Genomic DNA, 21,188 nt, shown 5'->3' with positions numbered 1-21,188 from the left:
TACTGGAACTTTCTGGACAAAGGTTAGTGCTGCTCCTGATACGGATGCTGAAGTCAGAGGTTGTTCTCACTCTCATTCTATGACCTACACCAGAAGATGTACCAGGTTATATCCACTAAAGCCTGTGCAGGTGACTGAGCATCTGTTAGAGCTCTTTTCTAACAAACGTTTGTTAAATGCACATGTATGATAACATGCCAGATACTCTCGCTTTTAGATGTTGCTTATAGTAACAGAGTCTATAAAAATAATATTGACTAATATAACAGTGAACGTACTAGCCAACCTCAGCCCTAATCCTCATGGATCTGCACCGAGTGCTATTAACCCAATTTGCTTTTCATAGGATAAAACTAACATCAAGTCCTTTCGGGACTTGCCTATCCCCACCCCGCCACCCCCAACAAATCTAGAAAAAATCTTGGTGCTCTAGAAGGGGCATTAAGTAGGGTGCTGGGGAGAGTCAAGATCAGCAATCATTTCAACATCTAATACTTTAAGTCGATGTCTACCCACACCCTTCTGGGAATGGTCACACTGTGTAACTCACCAGTTAGAACTCCTAATCCTCCTGCCTCGGTCTCCCAAGTGCCGAGATTACATAGAGCTTTGCCATCTTAGTGATTCTCTTTAACGTTACAAAAATAAATTTTTTTTAACACAAACTATACCCGTTTAGTTTTACTGAGCAGCTAGAACACATGCAAATAAGGCAAAATGCATCTCCAGTAAAACACCGCAGCTTAGGTTGGGTGAAGGGTATTTGTTTTGTTTTTTAAAGGCAACAGAATGCACTGCTCTTTCAGAGGACCTGAGTTTGGTTCCCAGCACCCACAAAAGTTGGCTCACCATTCCCTGTAACTGCAGCTCCAGGGGGCCCAAGGCCCTCCTCTTCTCACCTCCGTGGACATCTTCACTCCCATGCACACCTGTCTCCACATACACACAATTAAAAAACATAAAGTCTGTAAAATTAACTAATGCCTAATTAGTTTTCTGTTGCTGTGATCAATATCATGGCAAAGGCAACTTATAGAAGGAGGTATTTACGTGGGGCTTTTATTTTCAGAGGAGTAAGAGTCCATCAGCAGCACGGTGCTAACCTTCCAGCTGATCCTCGCCTAAACTAAAGACCATAAGACACGATATGCCCTTGGTTTTGTTTTTTTTGTTTGTTTGTTTGGTTTTTTTTTTGAAGTAAGTGTATGTTTGCCTCCTGTATTTTGATTTAGGCCCCCTGAAGTTCTCCCAAGTCCCTTCCAACTGGATTGTTCTCGGACCACATGTATTTTTTTTAAATACAGTTTTGAGAATCGGAGTTACTACTCCAAAGAAAAGAAAGATTAACTTGGGCTGAGAGAACAAACCTAGTGGAAGCAAGGGAGGAGGACGGGAATACTGTAAGCTGCACACACAGACCTTCCCAGGATACTCTACAGAAGATCGATACATGCTCTGTGGGACAGCCAGCCCCAGGCACCAGACCACAATCATGGAGATAAATCACAGAGCAACAGCGGCATGTTCTAGGGAACCGTGATTCTTATCGCCTTTAATAAGGTTTTTATTTTTAATTTCTCAAGAGTATATTGATGTCTGTACTCCTGAATAAGGAATTCTGTTTTCTTAAGAATCCCCTGAACCTCGGGTCCTGAGAAAGGTCCAGGTGGATGCCGGTCTGGCTTTGCCCAGGAATTATAGGCAATACATCTCATATCACAGTGCTTGGACTATCATTGTATCTGGCAGTTACACCAGGCCTGCAAAGGAAGCAGCAGTCTGATGCTACCTTCACCGAGTCATTTAACATATGTCTGTCGTGTATATAATGTCTGTCAAACTATGTGGATTATCTAGATATGTCTCTATTTCCCTTGGGGCTCAGGTTTCTTGGGAAAGGGAGATGAAAAAGAAAATAATTTCCAGCAGAGATGGAAATTATAAGGGAAACAGCATTGGAGAGGACAGCCCAGTTGCTTTCCCTGGCCTGGGTAGCCCCCAGTTTGTCCCTCTTTCCATTCCAGTCTCTATTTCCTGCCTTGCTGTTCTCCCTGAGTTTCACCTTCCCTCCCTGCTGCCCACCTCTGTCTCCCGCGTGCCCCTCGCGTGCTGCCCAGGCCAACGGTAGCACTGTCTGCCCTGCTGTCTCCTCCCTCCGCTGCCTTTGTCAGCCCCACTGCCTCGCCATGGGAAATGAGGCCAGTTACCATTCTGAGATGGGCACCCACTTCGACCACGACGAGATTAAAAGGCTGGGCAGAAGCTTCAAGAAGATGGACTTGGACAAATCGGGCTCCCTGAGCGTAGACGAGTTCATGTCGCTGCCTGAGCTGCAGCAGAATCCACTGGTGGGCCGAGTGATCGACATCTTTGACACAGACGGCAACGGGGAAGTGGACTTCCGCGAGTTCATCGTGGGCACCTCCCAGTTCAGCGTCAAGGGTGACGAAGAGCAGAAGCTAAGGTTCGCCTTCAGAATCTACGACATGGATAATGATGGCTTCATCTCCAACGGGGAGCTCTTCCAGGTGCTTAAGATGATGGTGGGAAACAACCTCAAGGACTGGCAGCTGCAGCAGCTGGTGGACAAAAGCATCTTGGTCCTGGATAAGGATGGTGATGGCCGGATATCCTTTGAAGAGTTCCGTGATGTGGTCAGAACCATGGAGATCCACAAGAAATTGGTCGTGTTTGTGTGAGTTTTGTGCTGGTTTGCTTGTTTTGTTTTGTTTTGTTTTGTTTAAGGGCTCCCCTCAACATAGATAGCTTTCTTCTCTGTCTCTCAAGATCTATATCCAGCTGTCTGCCCGACTAACCCGGAAGTGTTTCCCTCTGCCGCTATCATCCATGCAATGTTATTAATTCAACTCTCAATGACTACAGAAAGTGGGATGCAAGGAGGGAAATCAAAAATTGAAATGATTCTTATAAATGCTTTTTTCTTTGTTTTAGAGATCACGGTCAAGAAGACTAAAAGCTTAAAAATAAGAGAGGTGTACATCTGTGCCTTTCTTTCTCGAGGTTGTGTACATGGGAGAAGACAACAATTCTCATGGAGTATTAGGAACTCCTTTCGTTTACCTGTGGCATTCAGACTTTTTAACAAACAGATTGTTAACTTCCTGTTGTAACAACTAGCAGAAATATATTTATCTTTGCCTAGCATCCTTTAATCTCTCTCTGAGCACAAATAACTCCATAGCAAGATGCACCCTGACTCTCCATGACGCACCCAGCAATCTGAGGGATAGAAGTCTGAACGGGAGATTCTGTCTCAGTGCTTCAGCACACCAGAAAGTAGCCTCAGTGTTCATGTGAAATTGGCTAAAGCTGGACCAAATGGCTAGCCCACCAGCTTGGTTCAGCAGGTTTGCAGTATTTCGGGTTTCAGAAAAGGCAGAATTTTGGTCAGATGGAGCAACATCCTCCCCAGAAAGAGTCCTCTCATCCCATACCTGATTGGAGAGAATGGGCGAGTCTGTTTTCCCACTGAGTGGAAATGCTATTGTTATGGATGATGAGAAATACAGACTCCAAGCAAAATGAAACTTAGTAACATCCGTTTGGTTTGCTTCTGAGAATCAGATCTGGTTCCTAACAGAGAAGCCAAGAGCTGTCTTATCCCAGGATGGTTCCCCCACAGTACCATCCAGCTCAGAGTGCCAGAATCCTTAAACTAGTACCCTAAGAAGTGCCAGAACTTGTTGATTCTAGACAAGTAATGTGACACAAGTCTCTCAGCAAGTCACTTAGTTCTTGTTGGTGGCCTGGGATCAGCAATGTTAGATAGCACAGCATGAAAAGGAACAAGTCAGTTTAATACTACAGTTTGTCCCCATAAGTTTACTAGCTCTCTGAAGCCCCTTAGACTATTGTCAATCCACAGAGTATAAGAAGTCCCTGGAACACCTCATGCCAGTGTGCCAGCATCTACTGCTTCACAGATCACTCCCTATAGTGAAGCCTCCTAAAACTCCCAAAACCGGAACAGTGAAATAAACTCTTACTACACTTACCCAGTCAAGGTACCACTTAACTATTCCCAGTTTATTGTATATATTATATTATAGTTTATCTATTTTAAAGAAACTGACAACTAGTCTTGGGGAGCAGGAATCCACAGATTTCATGACTGTCGATGTGCCCATCTATCCCCAAGGCAAAGCTTTCTATATTAGACTTTACCTAAGATCCACAGGAACAGGAAGCCCTGACTCCATACTTCCTTTTCCATCCTAAAACATCTGTTTGGGTTGTGCAAGCAATGTCATCCCTGTAACTGTGGAGCCAACCCCATTTGACAATAGTTAAGATAGCCAAATAGCCCAGGGTATGGGTTCAGTTAGACAACTATAACCACGCCTCTTATAGGTGAATACGATCACCCTGGCCTGTGTGTCCTTCCGCCTAAGTTTACTCTCAGGAATAAACAGAGAACTTGTAAAGTCACTCTACTGACTTCCCTGCCTCTCCCTCGCCCCCCATCTGCAAGATGGGATCCTCGCTTCTTAACATCCAGCCACCACTGCTCTAAAATTAACTGGACATCTATATAACCCTGGCCCAGAAAGGAAACGACAGGAACAGATGCCAAGGCCCTCCTCACTACACATGTGCAGAACACACCACGGACTTCTCAATTGGAGACATAAAGAACACCTGAAAGACAGGCTTTCATCCTAGCCTGACATATCTGACTTTGAGAGGAAATTTTAGTGAGAAAGGTGAACACAAACCACAAAGATCTCCTGAGATCAAACACCGTAACTCTGGACACATACACTTTCAAATAGGAAAAATTTGAAATGATGACCAAGAATTTGAAGTATAATTGGTTAACTGTTCATATTTAACAAGGAAACTCTTTTGACGTAGCTGGAATAAGTTAATCACTCAGCCATATTGTAGCTACATAAAGCTTTGTAGCAATAACTTTGGACCGAGTACTTGTTTCTGGTTTTGGAACAAAAGGGATCTGGCTAGGTATTTGGGGAAATGGATTATATTTACTTCAGAGTTAGAATGCATTTTTTTCTTCCAGTGAACTTCCAAGTTTTCACCAACCAATAGTTCTATTTCTTAGAGTGACAGTAAGAATTGGTGTGGATGCGGCAATCAGCTCCTAACTTTTGTCATAACTTGTGTGATGTGATGTCGTTTGATCAACACTGAGATAGTAGTACCCTCATCTCAGCTTTACAAATGACAGAGACAATCTTGTCCGTGGACATGAACCTGGTAAGAAGAATGGAAAGATTTAAGACCACGAAGACTGAGCTTGCTTTCTATCCTATTAAATTCCTCTTATTTTTTTGGTTCCTATATTCATGTGTCTCAAATTATTAATAATCTTATTAATATAATCTGGTCTCAATCCAATTTTCATAAGAGAAACGAGGAACTAACAAATTAACTGTTTGTCAAGGAGCAAGAGGCCCAGACCTCTTCAGTATCATGTACTGCAAAGAAACAGATGTATTTAAAAAGTGTGTGTGTCTGTGTGCATGTATGTGTGTGTATGCATGCATGTATGTGTGTGTGAACGAGTGTACAAGACAAGTGTGTATGTGTGCATGAGAACAGGAGGTCTTCCCTTGATGTTGTTCCTTAGAAACTATCTACCTTGTATTTTAAGAGAATGCATCCCACCAGGACCAGCGGGTCACTATTGAGATTAAGCTGGCTGTTTGGTGAGCTCCAGAGACTCTCTTGCCTCCATTGTCTCCACCCTGGGATTACAAGCGTTACACCACCATGCCCAGTTCCTTTACATGAGTTCCAAGAATTGAACTCATGCCAATTACCAGGGTACCACTCCAGCCCCTCGACATAGTTTTAAACTGCCTTCCACATTCACCTTAGATTGAGGAACAAGTGGCTGAATTTAAATTAAACTGATAACAGCAATGTGCTCCGAAGGTATACACATTAGTAACAACATATCGTTATGATTTTATGGTAATGGATAGTGTCTGCTCTCTACCATATGTTACAATGTCCAAGCCACTAGTGGATGGCTCTTTTTGAAACAGAAGGGAAAAAAGCAGCCTCAGCACAGTTGGTTTGTAGTCCAAGTCAATCGTGCTCTAGAAATGGCATCCAAGAATAGAAATGTAGCTGCTAGTCTGAGAATTAGACTGCATATTTGGGAGAGGGGTGAGAGGGTGGGATGCTAGGCATGAGGTCTTAACCCATGCATGCTTGGCTGTATTCCCAGAATCTGGAATCCTTTTCAGGATTACCTATTCCAATGATTATGACTTATAAAGTATGTCACAATACCTTTAAATTATTTCTAGCAAAAATAGCAGTGCATAGGCAGAGCACTAAAGCTGTGTAGATGAGGACGTTTCTGACGAGCTTAATCTAATCCATAAATTTGCATTGTTGCTGCTGATAATGGCAGCTTTACAATATGGTTTTTGCCAGATTTTTTAAACCCAACAATTGCCTGGCAAGGTAGCACATGGCTTTAATCGCAGCGTGTGAAGAAACATGCACTCCCACACACTCAGCACAGGCACACAAGGATTTTTAAATAAAATTGAAAATTTAGCTAAAAGGGATGCCGGCTTTTCTAAAATGCAAGTGACCCTTTAGGGGATAAACCTCTGACATATTGGGACAGTTGAAAGTCCTAAAGAAAACTTAACATAGCTCTGTTCCCTAGCATAAAAACTCAACAGACTGAAAAGATCAGCATTCCTCCAAATCACCCCCAAACACAAAACAGTTTTCAAAACAACCAGAACAATAGAAGCTTGTGGAGAAGACAAACACACCCAAGCAATTCCAAAATTTTATGGAATAAAATTTAAAAAAAATATTGGAAAAGCATAGAAAGGAAAAGTCAATAGCTTTTCAAATTAAGTCTTATGTCTGAAATTCATACAAAAGCAGAAAATGCAAACATGATCTACACATAAGGCAGGAAAAATAAACATGGGAAAATATTCAACCATCAAATACTAATTACAACACTTAAATTGGAGTAGGGTATAGCCAGTGGGCAAGATGTACAGCACACATGTAGTCATGGGATTGATGCTTGCACAGCACAGAAGTAGTCATGGGATTGATGCTTGCACAGCACACAAGTAGTCATGGGATTGATGCTTGCACAGCACACATGTGGTCATGGGATTGATGCTTGCACAGCACACATGTGGTCATGGGATTGATGCTTGCACAGCACACATGTGGTCATGGGATTGATGCTTGCACAGCACACATGTGGTCATGGGATTGATGCTTGTACAGCACACATGTGGTCATGGGATTGATGCTTGTACAGCACACATGTGGTCATGGGATTGATGCTTGCACAGCACACATGTGGTCATGGGATTGATGCTTGCACAGCACACATGTGGTCATGGGATTGATGCTTGCACAGCACACATGTAGTCATGGGTTTGATGCTTGCACAGCACACATGTAGTCATGGGTTTAATGTTCCCACCAGAAAGGGGGAATGGGGGACCAGAAAAACTACTTACAAAACATAGTTGGTGAGGTTATGGGGATCTGAGCTTTGCAGCATCTTGTACCTTGGCTGGCACCGAGTCTGGTTTCTGCCATTTTTAAGGGTCATTTCAGATATTATTGATTACCAATATAGTTGTGACTATTGGTTTGATAACCACACTCACAGCATATTTATCTCAGTGATCTAAATATATTTAAATTGGTGCAGACATTTTTACTGCAACAATATTTATCATAAAGATAATCGTGGTAGTTTGGTAGTAAATCAGGATAAAAGAAAAAAAAAGACTTAATCCATGGAGGTAATAGATGACTAATTTTTAGAAATTAAAAAGATCACTTTTAAGACAGTTGTTCAAAAATAGTGTATACTTGCCACTTTAGAAAAATGTTATACATATATATATATATATATATATATATATATATATAAATTACCAATTACCTTAGTTCATAGGAAAAAAGAATTTTAAAGCAATTGTGTGAAGCCAAGCATAGTAGCTCATGCCTATGATCCCAACCCTCAGGAGATGGATGCAGGAGGATTTCCTTGAGTTAACTGACATTTTGAACTGTATAGTGAGTTCCAGGACAGCCTAAGCTACAATATGACACTCTGTCCCAAAAATATTTTTCTTTATATTAACAGGATACAGTAATCTCAAACTGCTTATAACTCCTCAGAAGGGGGTGGAGCCTCATGACTACTTCTTCTATCCACATGGACTGTTGATGGGCTCAGTCTTATACAAGAAACACTGCAGTGCGTGTACAGAAAAGAGTGGCACAGCACTCCTCATCATTCTCCATTTCCCCTTTTGTTGCGTTTCCAGAGTTTTGGAGAGGGTGATATAGACGTTCCATTTAGGGCTGAACATACTCAAGAGTCTTCTCAGCACTCTGGCCAACTTTGGTCTGCATTAACCAGTGCCCACCACAAGCACAATCTTCCTTGACCAAGGCTGAAAGTCGAAAACATAACTACTAAGAAGATAGTTTAACAACGTCCATTTAGTCAAACAACAGTAGATGCCCTTTTAGGCTTTGACCCCTTATATTTCTTCTTGCACGCAAGGCCTCAAATCCAAGTAGAAAACAATCACTCCCATAATGGCCATGCCATTATTGCACCAATGGGCACATGTTGCCTAGTAGATTGGTACTATAGCACCCAAGCTCCAGTCTGTTCTCTTTCAGTGGCCTGAATAGCACCTGGCAGAACTGTAAACTAGTCAGCAGGGAGTAAGCTTTTGATCAGCTTCAATTGTTTTCTCCAGGTCCTGAAACCAAAGCGTGTCGTATATTTGGTAATAGATCATCCAGTTCTGGTGAGCAACCAAGAGCAGAGGCAATAGCCTGTGTTGTTTGGAAGGCCTCTGGGGTTTCCTTTACCAACAACTGAGAGGCATGTGACCCACTTACTGGGATTTTTACTTACTAGCTGTTATAGCTTCTAATAGCATCCATGTAGGGTACCTCCATTCAAAGGAGTTTGCTTTTAATATGTTAAATGTGATATATTGGGGATACCCAAAGAGCTTGAGTAGAGACTTGAAGAACAAAGTCCTTAATTCCTGGAAACCATTAGCATATCGATGGCATTTAAAGTCATAAATCTGGATTAAAAATAAGCATAGCAAGGAATTAGAATCATGACATCAATTACCGTCACAGAGATGAGGATTGACAATGGGGACTAAAGTGGAACCAAGAGGGAGAAGCACCCCCAAAACTATATAATGGCTCACAGTGAGGCAGCTGGACAACAACCTGACTACAGTGGGTCCATGCCAGAGTGAGAGGAGAGTAGTTGGAAGCAACGAATTGCAGACATAGAGAACCAGTGGAATGAGACAGGATGCTTGCTGTGCACTGTGGACAGCCTGTGAATGCGAAGAAGGGCCAGTTGCATGGAAACATCACCAACGTGTAAGATTCAAACAATGAATGAAATACTTTCATAGCATTCCTTGCTGGAAGCTTGGGAATGGCTGTTCCAAGTGTCAACATATGAGCAAGATACAAAACCGAGTTTGGGCACCAAAAAAGAAAAAAAAATTGTTAGTCTTGGCCTCTACGTTTTCCTGAAAGCGTCCACGGTCTAGGCAGAAAGCACACACTTGATAATTACAGGCATCTCCCTCTATCTAGATCTAGCTCGTTCTTAAAATTGTGATGAGCAGTGTTTTCCACATCTCTCACAGGGAAGCACAAACCACATCCCCACTTGATTCAAAACCACAACTGCGCTTCTTAATTACCACGAAAATTCTCTTATTTAGACATCGATGCATGTATATCCCTAATGCGCAGCGTGTGGACTGTGATATCATAACCCACCAAGGATGGCTGCACAGTCTGAAGCATTTATCCTGAGACACTTATTATTTATCTATTTTTAACCTGAGATATTTATTATCTATTTTTTAACCTGAGATATTGATTGATTGATTGATCGATTGATCGATTGGTTGTGCTAAAGATTGAGCTAAGGGAGTTATGTAGCCTAGGCCAGTGCTCTGTTACCAGGGTGCAGGCAGCAAAACAAGTGCACAGCACATTTAAGAGAACATGACTAATCTGGTATACTTTTCACTGTGTGATAAAACAATGACTAAACGCAAATTGGAAGGGGAAAGGGTTTATGTCACAGAGCTGAGGGAAGTCAAAGCAGGAACAGAGGAGAGGAGAGGAACCATGAAGCAAAGCTGCTTCCTGGTCTGCTCTCCATGGCTTGCTTGCCCGGCTTGCTTTCTACACAAGCCAAGGCCCCCTCACACAGCCCAACACCCAGTGGTGGCACCACTGCCATCCCTCCACACTTTCCCACAGGCCAATCTGATGGAAACGACTCCCCACCTGAGATGCCATCGAGGACTTCTACTTTGCATCGAGTTGACAACAAACAAGCACGATGACCAAGGAGAAAAAAGCTGAGTTACAGCCTCAGCCCTCTACCTTATCCCTCAGACTCAGACACAAGCATTTGGGTTGATGCCCACAGACAGAGGGTAGAGGACTTTCTACTCGGATGCTGAGTTTTTGAATAAAAATGTTTGGCAGCTTGTCATGGAGAATACATAGCGAGAAATCAGATAACGAAGGATACCTGCAAGAGAGGCTCACTTGACAGAAAGCGCAGATGTCTACCTGTACCTGTGGCCTGTACCTTCCCCAAATATTAGTGTGTGGGATTTGTGGGAGCATAACAATTGCTAGACTCCTCATACGTGAAACGGATGGAGATAATTAATGTTTAAAGGAGTACTGTAAGATCACAATCGGAATACACACAAGTAGACTTTGGCATGCCTATGAAATGCCTAGTTAAAACATAAACAGGACAGCCAGGACCACACAGTGAAATCCTGTCCCAAAAAAACCAGAAAGTAAACAGAACTGGAAACACATGGTGAAGAGCATGCATTGCCCTGCCAGAGGACCAGGGCTAAGTTCTCAGCGCCTATGTGGAAGTTAACAGCTCTCTTTAATTCCATTCCAGGGGTCCAACACCCTCTTCCGCTGACTGTGGACATTTGCATGTATGTACTGACATATGTGCAGGCAGAAGACCCACATACACAAAATAAAATAAAACCTTTCTGTTAGCCTGATAATGTGTAGGTATAAAAAAATTTAATGAAGAGATGTGTAAGCCCATGACAATTTACTAGCTATTGGGATAATACGAAAGAACCGAGATTTTGTTTTATACCAGAATACAGGAAGTGTGTGTGTGTGTGTGTGTTTATTGGCAAGGTGACCCAGTGTGAGTTATGTTTTTCCTCATCTTGACAGTCCCTGATTAAAAGAAATTATTTTGCTGAATGTTTGACGATTCGAATGTTGAAATCCAAAAGTGGCTCTCACTGTATCTGTAGCAATAACATTTTGAGCACTAATTATTAATGATGACACCATGCAAAGGCTTATCACTGTGTCATACAAGAACTTGACCCCAAAGCTGTAAAACCGCTCACAAAAAGCCAGCAGACTTTCCCTCTCCACAGCTGCCTCATTCTGGGGCCTAGTCCAGCTTTCTGTATGTCACTGGTATATTTCAATAGCTAACAGCTATTAAGTCCTTTAACTAAAGGATCCTGACATTCCCTGCAAGGTCTAGCTTCCGTGATTATTCAGCTCATGGTCTTTTCTCCTTAAATTGATTCCTCCTCTGCTCCTGAAAGAGGTTCTTTCGCAGCTACTCAACTATTTCACACAGCCAACAGTTACCATCTTCATTCCTCTTACATAGCCCAGGCTCAGAGGGATGACACCGGGTGAGATCCATGCGGAAGCAGCACGCCAAGGCTGTGCTCAGCACACTGGGTGTGTCCTTCGTGGGGTGGGGCAGGGTGGGGGCGGAGTATAGTGGAATCCACCCAGGGAGGAAGGGTCCGCTAAGGACTACGCAGTGAATTAAAAGAGCGAAAGAGCATGGGCCACGATGGCACTCAAGGCCTCTCCTGTCTTGCAGACTTTGCAAATGGGCATCAAGCACTTCTCTGGACTCTTCGTGCTGTTGTGCATAGGATTTGGTCTCTCCATCCTGACCACCATTGGTGAACACATAGTGCACAGACTGCTGTTACCACGCATCAAAAACAAATCCAAGCTGCAGTACTGGCTGCACACGAGTCAGGTGAGTTCTGTGGGGCTTTGGGCCGGAGTCCCCATACTTAAGAATTCTCGAGGAAGTTAGTCAACCAGAAAATGGCAAGAGATCAAAGAGGAGTGGTCAAGCACTCAGAGCTGGAACTCCCTTTATTCCACATCTCCCATAAACTGAGGACTCATAGTGTCCCTTCCTTTCCTGGAACACTACAGCTGCCCATAGAAGATACAATATAACTATTTTGAACCCAGTTTCACATGATAAAAAAAAATCATCTAAAGAGATAATGTGACAATTCTGTTCCCCAGAGATTTTTCTATGTCAAAGTGAAAGCCAGTAAGAGTCTCAAGTAGTTCCCATTTGCTTTTAGGTGGTCCTGTTCCCCTGGTCTTTGTTTCTCTGCCAGGAGTTCTGAGGCCTACTTGCCTGAAGCTATGTCTCGGAGATGCAAGGTTTTCTTTTGTAAAATAGACATCTAAACCTAACTTACAGAAATGATTAAAACCGTTGACACAGATCATTTGGACACATCTTTTTTATTATTAACCATTTTTTATTTACATCCCAAATGCTGTCCTCCCCTCCTAGTTCACCCTTGCAGAGTTCCTTCCCCCATCCTCTTTGGCTCTGAGAGGGTAGGCCCCCCCTCCCAAGTATCACCCCATCCTGGAGCATCATGTCTCTGCAGGATTTGGCACATCCTTTCCCACTAAGGCAGTCCTCTGCTACATATGTGCTGGGGGCCTCAGACCAGCCCATTTTGGCTGGTGGCTCAGTCTCTGGGAGCTCCCTGGGGTCCACATTAGTTGACTCTGTTGGTCTTCTTATGGGGCTGCCATCCAATTCTGTTCCTCCAATCCTTCTCCTAACTCTTCCAGAGAGGTCCTCAGCCTCTGTCCAATGTTTGTCTGTAGGCATCTAATCTGTCCCAGTCAGCTGCTGGGTAGCAGCTCTCCGAGGGCTGCTATGCTAGGCTGCTGTCTGTAAGCACAGCGTAGCATAATTAACAGTGTGAGGGACTGGTGCCTGTCTATGGATGGCTCTCAAGTTGGGCAGTCACTGGTTGGCCACTCCTTCAGTCTCTGCTCTATCTTTGTCCCTAATTTTCTTTTTAGACAGCACCAACCTTGGGACAAAAGTTTTATGAGTGGGTTGGTGTCCCCATCCGTCTACTGGGAGTCCTGTGTGGCTACTGGAGGTGGTCTCTTCAGGTTCCATATCCACATTATTGGGCACTACAGTCACCCACATTGACTCCTCGTCCTAGATCTCTGGGATTTCCTAGGGATTTTCCCCTATCCCTCCAGCCCCAGCAACTGCATATTTCCATTCATTCTCCTGGCCCTCTGGGTTTCTCTCCTGTTTCCCACCCATACAAGATCCTATACCCCTATCCCCTCTCCCGTCTCCCACCCAGGTCCATCCTTCCTTCTGCCTCCCATAATCATTTTGTTCCCCCCTTCTAAGTGGGATTGAAGAATCTTCACTTGGGCCTCCCTTCTTGTTTAACTTCTTTGGGTCTGTGGCTTATGTCCTGGGTATTCTGAACTTTTTGGCTAATATCCACTTATCAATGAGTACATACCATGCATGTTCTTTTGGGGCTGGGTTACCACACTCAGGATGATATTTTCTAGTTTCCTCCATTTGTCTGCAAAATCATCTCTGCCCTTTGTGGGAGCCCAATGTGGACATCCATGGTACAACCAGAGAGTGTGTCAGGAAGGAAGGACTTTAGCAAATTGCATGGTTTCATCTGACGATGTAAAATGGATGACCCACCCCCTCCCCAGTGTGGGGTTCCTTCTGCCTTCTGATACTCCATGACTTGCCTCACCTCTTGAAGGTGGATATGTTTCTGCTTTTGGCGTTCACCCGTTCTCTTACTCGTTTCCTTGCTGTGTTTTCGTTGTTTGTTTTGTTTTTTGCTTCTGTTGTTTTCTAGGCAGATAATTGGTTTTCTCAGTTGAATGCTGTTCCTTATACCTTCTGAAGGAGTCCTTTCTTTCCTTGAAATCTGCAGACAAGTGATATTCTCTGTTCTAAGCTAAATTAATTAAATTCTCAAGAAACCTGCTTTTCTTCCTTGTTTTGGTTGCTTTGGTCTGAACTCCGACCACTGTACAAGGCTTTGTACCACACAGGAGGTGTTGGTTGTCACTTCTTTCTATAGGATACCATTTCACCACCCAAAGCATTCATCCTTCTAGAAGTAGCTATAATGCCTAATAAGTACTAGCAAGTATCATGTACCCAGTGTGACTGAATGTACCAATGTGTGACTGAATGTTGACCTAATTTCACGCATGCCAGAAATTTCTGTTAAAGAAACCAAAGTTTGTAACTACTAAATAATCTGTGACATCCCAAGCACTGTTTTGTCCTCTGAAACATACAGCTCAAATGATCTCTACAAATCTGTTCTTCCTACCAGAGGTTTCACAGAGCATTAAACACGTCATTCGTAGAAGAAAAGCAGCCACGTTCCAAGACAAAACGTGTGGAGAAGAGGTAAGAAGTCAAACGTGTCTTTGCCCTTGCTAAAATAGAAGTTTAGACTGGTGCAACCACCCCTATTCAAAATGGAACTTACCTCTAAATAAGTATTCTGACCAAATTTGAGCCATCTGTTGATAGACAAAGTCAATACAAATACATGGATTTTTCAGTTACAATGAAGTAAAACAGAAAATAAAAATATCTGTGTGTATATATACACACACACACACATATGTGCACACTGAAATGGAACACAAGCAAAACAGAACATAGGTATGGGCTGCAGAGCCTGGCACCTGGGGCCCATACTGACTCTAACATTTAACAGTATGTGTTACTTAACATCTGGGCCTCAGGCTCCTCATCTGTGAAATGGGAAAAACACTATCCACTCCTTAGAGTTGTTATAAGTCATAAATGAGATAGTCAACTAAAAGACCTGAGAGTAAAGAAAATGCCTAATAAGTACTAGCAAGTATCATGTACCCAGTGCACACGACCCTTCAGTGGTGGGCCCAGCAGGCAATCCATTTTAACCTGAAATTGCCTTCTAGGCGTATTTCAATTCTCCACGTCTCTGGCACTCCTAAGAATATGTGAAGCATGCTAGAGAGATGTACTGTCAGTCCAACTCACAGCTCCCTAGGAAGAATTAAGTGCTTCAAAGGTCCACACCTTCACTGCAGCCAGCCTGTGGATGGCTCTGTTCTCATCCAAAGTGACTGAAGTTGTCAGAAGCACTTTGGGTCTGTTGGCCTCTGCTGCAGCTTCACCCAGACTGCTCTCCTGGGTCTCTCTCAGGCCCAGAGACCTCAGAGATGGGGCATTGACTCTGAGAATTGGTGGCACATCTTCAACTCAAAGCCAGAATTTCTGGGTAGTTTTAAAATCTGACACTAACACCTCTCATTCCTAACAGAAGGGAAATGGTATCCAACAGGATTCTTGTCTCGCTTTTATCTCCTCTGTGGCTGCTCTAGTCCCTTCTTTCTGGATTACATCTAGCTTGTCAGAATCATTTATACTCTCTTATGGGTCCTTTTTCCAGTCACAGAATGACTTGTCACCTGGCTGTCAGTATGGTATCCCCTTGTCACAGTGCAAGTCTGCTAGTGACAAACTATAGACTAGTCAGGTCACAGCCGTTCTGTTACGCTAGAGAAATTTTTCTATAATTCTTTAATCAGAGGGAAAAAAGACAACATAGCTGTGAAATATTGTCTTTAAATTACAGAACATTTTTTCCAGGGATAGAAACAAGAATCCCAGTGACCCTGACCCTTTAATGGGACTCTTATATACCTACTTCACCTGTGCTGAAAGCCGAATGTGTCTCTTCACTCGACTTAGCCACTCTTCCTGCAGATCCCCTTCCGGAAACTCTGACAAGGAGCTAAGACAGAATGTCTTTATCACTGTGACCCAATTAATCCTCGACCCGTCACTAACAGACTTGTGACAGCACATGGGACACCGTAGACTGAGAGGGGCTGCTGGGAGTGCTCTGTGACTAGAGATCTTAGAAAACAATGGGGATGATTCTGATAAACTGGCTATGCTCTGGAGACTGGACTCTAGCACTGGGGCTATAAATGATGAAAACTATTGTGAATGGTTGTTTCCTGTGACAATCTCCCTGCAACCCAGCCCGCAAACCTCCCAAATGCCCTGTTGGAAGTCACTCCCATCTTACGTAACTGTTCCAGGGAAGCCTGTTCAGCTCATTTTGTGATGAAATACCCGTTTCTTCTAATTAGATGCCTCAACTGCTCCAGCACCAACCACCTTGTATTCACAGGTAGCTCAAAGTCACACATCGATTACCAGAGCACAGAGATGCTAGCACAGTGTGTTACAAGGAAGCCCAGCTTCTGCTTACTATTCTGTTAGATTTCCACATAGATGCTCCAAGATTTGGGTAACCAGACTGCCTGTGAATCTCTAGGTATAGGATTACTTACGGTACCTGTCGTCTAGTAAAATGGGCAGACGACTCTCTTACTGTCCTACTGTCAATCGTTCTACAGCAGTACAGTCAGGTTTGCTGCCTTTCTCTCTTCTAAGAATAAAATGCAAGTGTCCATACCATTATGACACGTCATCCTCCTCTGTCCTCTACATTTACTGAATAAATTTGGAGGGAGAGATGAATAGAGGATGAACGTGAGATTGGTGCCTTGGAGAAATTCTAGGCCGTGGGACCAAGGCAACTTTAATGTATATCTAACACTCATTTAATGCACATGAATGAATATTTCAAGAGAGTTTTTACATGAAATTCTTGATTTACTCAGTGTGAAAAGTGAGAGGCTAAAAAGCTTCTGACCACATTACCTCTAATTCTAAGGTCTGGGAAGCAGCTATGGGTAGAATCAGTGTAGTATTTCCCCCAGACCATGACATAATTAAAGTGAACTCTGGCACCCTCTACATCTATGAGATTTCAACAAGAGCAACTGTGTGGACTGACCAGGGGGTTTGGAGTGTGTTTGTGTTAATGCCCTGGATAGGTTTCAGTCAGCTTTTGCTCTGTGAGAAGTCACCCAAATACTTAATAACAGAAATGAATTGCTTACTGATCTATGGATCGGCTCAGCTCGACTCCTGCATATATCTGTAACCAGGTTGGGGAAAGGGGAAAGCAGCTAAGAGCAGCCTGATCAACTGTCCTCTGCTAGAACCCTGTAGACTTTCTCCAGGTCTGCCACCCATCAATAGGTCAACAAGGGCTTGCACAGTACCTGCAGAGATTTGAGAATGACAATGTGTGGGGTCCTTAAAAACTTAGGCCTGGGACTTCTCAGTCTTCCTAGTGCCCAAAATAAATAGAGACCAAAGCCAAGGGTGGTGGCTCTTGACTGTAAATCCCAGCACTTGGGAGACAAAAACAAAAGAATTGCCTCTGCTGGAGAATGACACCTTGTCTCAAACAATGTTGTGAAGCTAGACCTCACAGACCAAGGAAAGAGGCCATGGATTAAAAAGGAATAAAGACTTAGATGACCTTGGCAATCCACTTCTGGGCAAAGCAACATAGGATCATTCTAAGTCTTTGTGTTTTGTTATTCATTTCCCCTCCCCTTGTCTTTCCCACTCCAGGGTTCCCACTTCCACTCTCGGGCAATTAGGAGTCCAGAAATAAAGCTGATTCCATTTTATGGGAACAAAACACAGGGACTTAATAGGGGTTTCCTACTGTGCTGCACCATGTGGTAAACTGCAAAAGTGGTCATAATCTTCCTCCTCTTCCTCCTGCTTCTCCTCCAGGGTAGAAGGAATCAGCAGTCACACTGCTTAGATTAAGCTGTTCTCACAGTGAGAAACTTCTCATTGCATCCAGTTGTCAAGGTGTATTTAGAAATTTGCCCTGCTCCCTCCCTCCCGTAGTCTCCATGATAGTGGCAAGTGGTATATGAAAGCCTAAAGGAACTGTAAATCTATTTCTAGTCATTATCACCTCAGCAAGAAGCAAAGATGCTCTGTTTGCAAGCATCAAACTTGACTGGTCATTCTCAACCTACATACTCGCCTCTAATGAGAAACACTTTGCTAAAACCTTTGTTAATGTCTTTATTCTCCCCTGAAGCCCAGTATAGTCCAGAAAGACTTAAAGTCAGCCATAAAGTATTATCAACCTATAACCAACCAATCAACCAACAATCAACCAACCAACCAACCAACCAGTGCTTAAGCACTATCTCCGAACAAAGATCTCTCACTCTTACTAGGGCTTAATCTTTAGTCATAGGATGTCTCTAGGCAGCACTGCTTTCTAACCACGGCCTATATAGGTAAGGTATAAAAATGCACCTAGGTGTAGAAAAGATGGCTCAGCAGGTGTGCTTGGTCTGAGAACTAAGCATGAGAACTGAGCTGAATCCTGAGCACCCAAGTTAAAGCCCAACCTGACTATATGTGCCTGTGACTCCAGCCTTGGGGAATGGGCTAAGGCAGATCCTGAGAGCTTACTGGCTAGCCAAAAGGTGACTTTGTGGCTCCTGTCTAAAGCAGTAAAACAGAAGGTAATAGAGGAAAACACAGGATGTCATGCTGTGCCTCAGCACACGTTTGTCCTGTCTATTCTTTCTGTCTTAGTTGTCTGTCTATCTGTCTCTGTCTCTCCTTCCTTCCTTCCCTGTGTCTCTCTGCTTCTCTCTCTCTCTCTCTCTCTCTCTCTCTCTCTCTCTCTCTCTCACACACACACACACACACACACACACACACACACACACACACACTTCAAATTATTCATAAGACAATATAACGTTTCCCATTTCATCAGAAGATATCCAATTCTAGTTTCAAAGCAACCAAAGGCTTGGTAAGACCTTCAACCCAGTTCATGGCTCCTACCAACCCCATGACATTCTAAGCAGGCAGTCCATTCATGACCTGGTGATTTCAGTTCTACAAATGTAACTAGTTCTCTGCTGTTCACATAGCAGATGGAGAAGATGGACCTGCAAGACAGAAGGGGACTCTGAATTGTCTCTGTTTCCTAGGTCCAACCTGGGACCCCAGCAGCTCATGGTATGGAATACTTCCAATCTGAGTCATGACAACCAACGAAAATACATCTTTAATGACGAGGAAGGACAAAACCAGCTGGGTACCCAGGCCCACCAGGACATCCCTCTCCCTCAGAGGAGAAGAGAGCTCCCTGCCTCACTGACCACCAATGGGAAAGCAGACTCCCTCAATGTAACTCGGAGCTCCGTGATTCAGGAACTCTCTGAGTTGGAGAAGCAGATCCAAGTGATCCGCCAGGAGCTGCAGTTGGCTGTAAGCAGGAAGACAGAGCTGGAGGAGTATCAAAAGACAAATCGGACTTGTGAATCCTAGGCTGTGTCTCCCCCCACTTTCTCAGCCCCTGGTACTCTGAAGCCCTTGAGACACTTTGTAAAGCCCTTTTATATTCCTTGACAAAGGTGTGGGGTCTGGCAATGAAGTGTGCTGTTCTCTGCCTAAGGTGCAGCAGCAGCAGCAGCAGCAGTTCTTCCCACAAAGGCCCCCAGGTCTTCAGGGTAGTAATCGTTCCGATAGTAGGAAGCTAGGGTTAGTCGGGAGTAAAGTCTGTCTGAGGGGATCGGCGAGCTGCCAGACAACTCTGGCTCCTCTCAACCTTTTCACCTGGTGCCACAAAAAAAATTCTGGTTTTTAGCCCTTTCTCTGCACCTCAACAAGAGATAAAAAGCCGTCGCTCATACCTGTGTCTTACTGGGTTGGTTTTTAATATTACTACAAAACAAAATTATCCAATGTTGCAGATTTGATACAACTCCCCAATCTAGATCTGATCTAACATTCTGAATGAGCAGGGTAGGAGCCAGGAAAACGGGACAGAACAGATACATTTAAAAAAAAAAATGGACCTCAGAATTATCACAGGTTGACTGGCTAAGCTGGCACCATGAGTTTGAGCAGCTCTGGATCTCTGAGCCTATCCTGACTAAACTTTAGTAGGAACATGTTGATGCACCACTATGAACGGGAAAGGAATGCAGAGTGGGAGCAGAAGACAGGCAGATGGTGCACTGGCAATTCACGGGGTGCTTTTAAAATAAAGCCCTGGGCCAGAAAGGCAATTTGGCTAAAGAATGTATTGCACTATACTTCTAATGGAACTAAGCACCTCCACCATAGTGTGTGCCTTCTATAAAGGAAAGAGAAGCAGCAAGGCCCTGTCCTTCACAGGAACCTTTGCTCTCCACCTAGTTAATGCCTGTAATAGGGTCCGTGAGCTGACACTATATCAAGGGAAACGTTCTGCATACCATAGGTGAGGCTGTTTTCAGATCAGTGGCCACCTCTCTTAGTCTGAGGAACCCCAGAAGCAACCAGAGGACACCACAAATGTCTACTTGAGTCTGCCCTGCTTTACCATCTCCCATCTTACTCGTCTCCGATGAGTTATGGTCAGTTCTAGTCTGATTACCCTCCTGGCTCCATTTAATGCCCTCAGAGATTAATGCAATCAGTCTAGCTTCCCCTCTGTTTAGGTATCACTTTCTAGTCACACAGTTGCTTGGCATGAAGAAAGGAATCATGAGCTCTCTAGACTTCCTTTATGTTCCCAAATGTTGGCTAAATAATCATCTAAGGCTGCCATCACAGTGCCAACACTCTTAACCAGAAGTAATGTTGGGAGGGCCTAGAGGTGGGCTCAGAATCCTAACTCAAGCCAATGCCTGAGGACACACACCACAGTCCTAAAGTTACTCTCAGAGAAGCACTGCTCTGGAAATTTGGCTCCCTCGAGGCATGTGAGAAGGACAGAGATCCTGTTGCTTTTTCTCCTTTTACTTCAGCACCCAACTACCGATTGGTTTCCACATCCCCACCCTGCACCAGAGTTCCATTTGAGGTAAACCTTCTTGTTGATCAGTCAGTGCCGCTTGTTTTTAGGTTCTCACTTCTCCAGTCATTGTAATATCTATAATGAGTGTGCAACAGTGTCCTAAGCAGTGCTCAGATCATTAAAAGGGGCTTCAGTGGCACAACTCCTCTCACTTTGGGACACAACGTCTGCATTCCACCAAGAGCTACACAGATTCCCACATAAAGATAGTGCCCTAAGTTGTAGTCA

At 43.7% G+C, this 21,188-nt stretch overlaps 2 protein-coding genes across 3 annotated transcripts in view; both read left to right on the top strand.

Annotated features, from left to right (window-relative positions):
- The window catches only part of Grin3a (glutamate ionotropic receptor NMDA type subunit 3A), a 199,242-nt gene extending 179,293 nt beyond the window's left edge, over nt 1-19,949 (top strand). Inside the window, exons 7-9 of one of the 2 annotated variants that reach the window (NM_001198583.2) lie at nt 11,966-12,130; nt 14,538-14,614; nt 19,105-19,949. In NM_001198583.2, the coding sequence (NP_001185512.1) occupies nt 11,966-12,130; nt 14,538-14,614; nt 19,105-19,444 (582 nt within the window). In that variant the 3' untranslated portion in view covers nt 19,445-19,949. Of the gene's footprint in view, nt 1-11,965; nt 12,131-14,537; nt 14,615-19,044 lie in introns of both variants that reach the window. The other variant, NM_138546.2, reaches the window with a different exon arrangement.
- Ppp3r2 (protein phosphatase 3, regulatory subunit B, beta) lies at nt 2,169-3,164 on the top strand. Its single transcript, NM_021701.2, is given in 2 exon segments — nt 2,169-2,695; nt 2,953-3,164. Coding segments are annotated over 2 exon segments (531 nt in total). The 5' UTR covers nt 2,169-2,186; the 3' UTR covers nt 2,975-3,164.
- Nucleotides 19,950-21,188: the final 1,239 nt, after the last annotated feature.

The sequence above is a fragment of the Rattus norvegicus genome, chromosome 5 (assembly GCF_021556685.1).
Source record: "Rattus norvegicus strain SHRSP/BbbUtx chromosome 5, alternate assembly SHRSP_T2T, whole genome shotgun sequence".
Taxonomy (NCBI): Eukaryota; Metazoa; Chordata; class Mammalia; order Rodentia; family Muridae; genus Rattus; species Rattus norvegicus.
The sequence above is the reverse complement of the archived record's forward strand: the minus strand, read 5'-3'. Positions and strand labels throughout refer to the sequence as shown.